This window comes from Aplysia californica, unplaced genomic scaffold (assembly GCF_000002075.1).
Source record: "Aplysia californica isolate F4 #8 unplaced genomic scaffold, AplCal3.0 scaffold01100, whole genome shotgun sequence".
Taxonomy (NCBI): Eukaryota; Metazoa; Mollusca; class Gastropoda; order Aplysiida; family Aplysiidae; genus Aplysia; species Aplysia californica.
In genome coordinates, this window is record NW_004798370.1 from 29,564 (window position 1) to 31,998 (window position 2,435).

The 2,435-nt window shown below is 40.7% G+C and overlaps 1 protein-coding gene across 1 annotated transcript in view; it reads left to right on the forward strand.

The window, feature by feature from the left end:
- Window positions 1–2,435, forward strand: part of LOC101855762 (hemicentin-2) — a gene marked incomplete at both ends in the record, with an annotated part of 39,975 nt that overhangs the window by 15,472 nt on the left and 22,068 nt on the right. The window contains 2 exon segments of the mRNA XM_035973284.1: window positions 751–915; window positions 1,884–2,036. Coding sequence (XP_035829177.1) covers window positions 751–915; window positions 1,884–2,036 — 318 coding nt within the window.

Consider the following 2,435-nt stretch of genomic DNA (forward strand, 5'->3'; position numbering starts at 1 on the left):
TTCACTGTGCTAAATAGTGACTATTGTCTTGTCAATGTGCTTGGATGATTAGAGGACGCCACTGATAAGTCCTACTTCTTTTCTTTCCCTCTGTTGCTTCTGTCTGTCTCACTTTTTGTGTGCACTGTAGAACTGTCATAGTGTCAATGTGCTTCACACTACACACACAAATGTACAAACAATGAAACAAAAGTATGCTATAAATGACTATTAAAGTGTCAATGTTCATCTCTATACTCAAACAAAAAAATATATAGCACCAATGAAACAACAACAACAACAAAAAAATAAAAAAAAAAAAAAAGCAATGGCGCTCATATGACCTAGATCTAGTGCAGTTGCGAGCGCGTAAAACCTCTCCTAAAACTAAAAAAAAAAAAAGAAGCAAAACAAAGACTGTGTGACTATTATAGTGTCAATGTGCATCTCTTTACACAAACACACAGACAAACGTCAATGCACTTTTTTTTGTGGGTGTTTGGCGGGTGCTCTGGTGTGGTTTGCTTCTCCTTTCCTATGAAACATCTATCGTCCTTATCTCCCCTTCTCCTTTTTTATGTTTGTTACTCTCTTGTAACACCTCTAATCTTCTAGCTGTTACTCTCTTGTAACACCTCTAATCTTCTAGCGCTCATATGACCTTATGCAGTTGTGAGCGCCGTAAAACCTCTTCTAAAACAAACAAAACTTTTTTTTACTCAATGTTTTTACTGAATTGATGTTATTCACTTTTTTTTTTCAATTTCACAGATGGCGTTGATGTAAGTTTATCAGAAAAATCAGCGCTCGGTGTGACCTTGACCCTCTCCAGTCTGGTCATTGCCAATGTGACAGTTGACCATGCGGGCAGCTACCAATGTGTGGGCAGCAATGATGCGGGTCAGACCTCCTCCGAGGGCAAGCTCATTGTCAATGGTCAGTGAAGAAAGTGGGTTCTGCAGGGGTCTCAATATTCCGCTATTTAGTGGATTTCCGCCACTGCCATTTCCTCCGCTAAACTCCGCTACCGCGACAGCGGGCCAATCAGAGAGAGAGAGATCTGCTGGGAGGGGCTCTTCTCAGTAAGGCCCCACCACTTTCTGTACATGATCAAGATTGTAAATATATTTGTGAAGCGGGCTAACAAAATGAGATACTTTTCGGCTTCAAGCCTGATGGAAATATATACATCACACTTATCAGGAAGCTTTTACAATTTGTAAAAATGAAATAGTAAAAGGAATGTTATAGTTTAAGAACATGGTATCAATAGAAATTCTACAAATTTGACCCTAGTGTCGACTTTTAGCCAATTTATCGATTTATGGATTGCGAGATATAACTCCTTTTGTCAGCATGCCTCACATTTGGTGACTCTTTTACTTGAAATTAGCTGCCAGACCAGAAACTTCATTTAATAAAGAAATTCAGAGTCGAGACACATAGTTCTGTTGTCCGTTCTAGCCAATGTTCAGTGACAATGTGTGTGTGGGGGGAGGGGGCTCTCGTGGCCTAGAGGTTAAAGTGTTGGCCTCTCCTTCAGTAAGTCCGGGGTTCGAATCCGGATAGCGAGGGGAACATTTTTTTTTCTCTAAAATGTTATTCTCTCACCCTCTTTCCTTCTCTCTGATCATATTCTGTCGTCTGTTTTCATCAAAAGGTCGCTTTGTTATTTCATGCTCCTAACCTCATGTTGTGGGTGGTTGGCGGGTGCTGTGGTGTGGTTTGCTTCTTCTTTCCTATCAAACATCTATCGTCCTTGTCTCCCCTTTTTCTTTTTTGTGTTTGTTACTCTCCTCTAACACCTCTAATCTTCGGCACTTATATGACCTTATTGTGTTGCAAGTGCCGTAAAACACTTACTAAAACTAAAACTAACCTAATTTTTCTTTCTACTTTCACAGTGGCGCCTGTCATAGTGCTGGGGCCTGCTGATGTGACAGAGGTCATTGGGTCAAGGCTGACCCTAGAGTGTGATGTCAAAGGTCATCCAGTTCCTTCCATCCACTGGTTGTACAACGTGAGTGCTGACGTTCAACTTTTCTGTTCCCAAAGGGGTGATATTAACATGTTCTTATTCATAGTAGAATTGTAAATGGGCTGATTTATCAATGTCATGCTCATACTGTGCCGGAACAATGTAGGGCGAACTGCTGCTTTTTCTTTCCTCACCCTTATTATTGTCTTTTTCCTCTACTTCTTTTGTATGTCTGTCACTCACTTGTTAACTACTATTTCCGGGATGCCTTGATAGTCGAAGCAGACTTTGTGCTGTTGAAGCTAGAGAGGTGAGCAGAGTAAGCCCGATTCCTTGTAAGGACTTCTCTGTTGACATCCACCCCTTTGCGCTCATATGACCTAATGCAGTTGTGAGCGCAGTAAAACCTTACTAAAACAAACAAAATAAACTTTGCTGGTTTCAAAATGTTTACTGTTTACTCTCTCTCTCTCTCTCT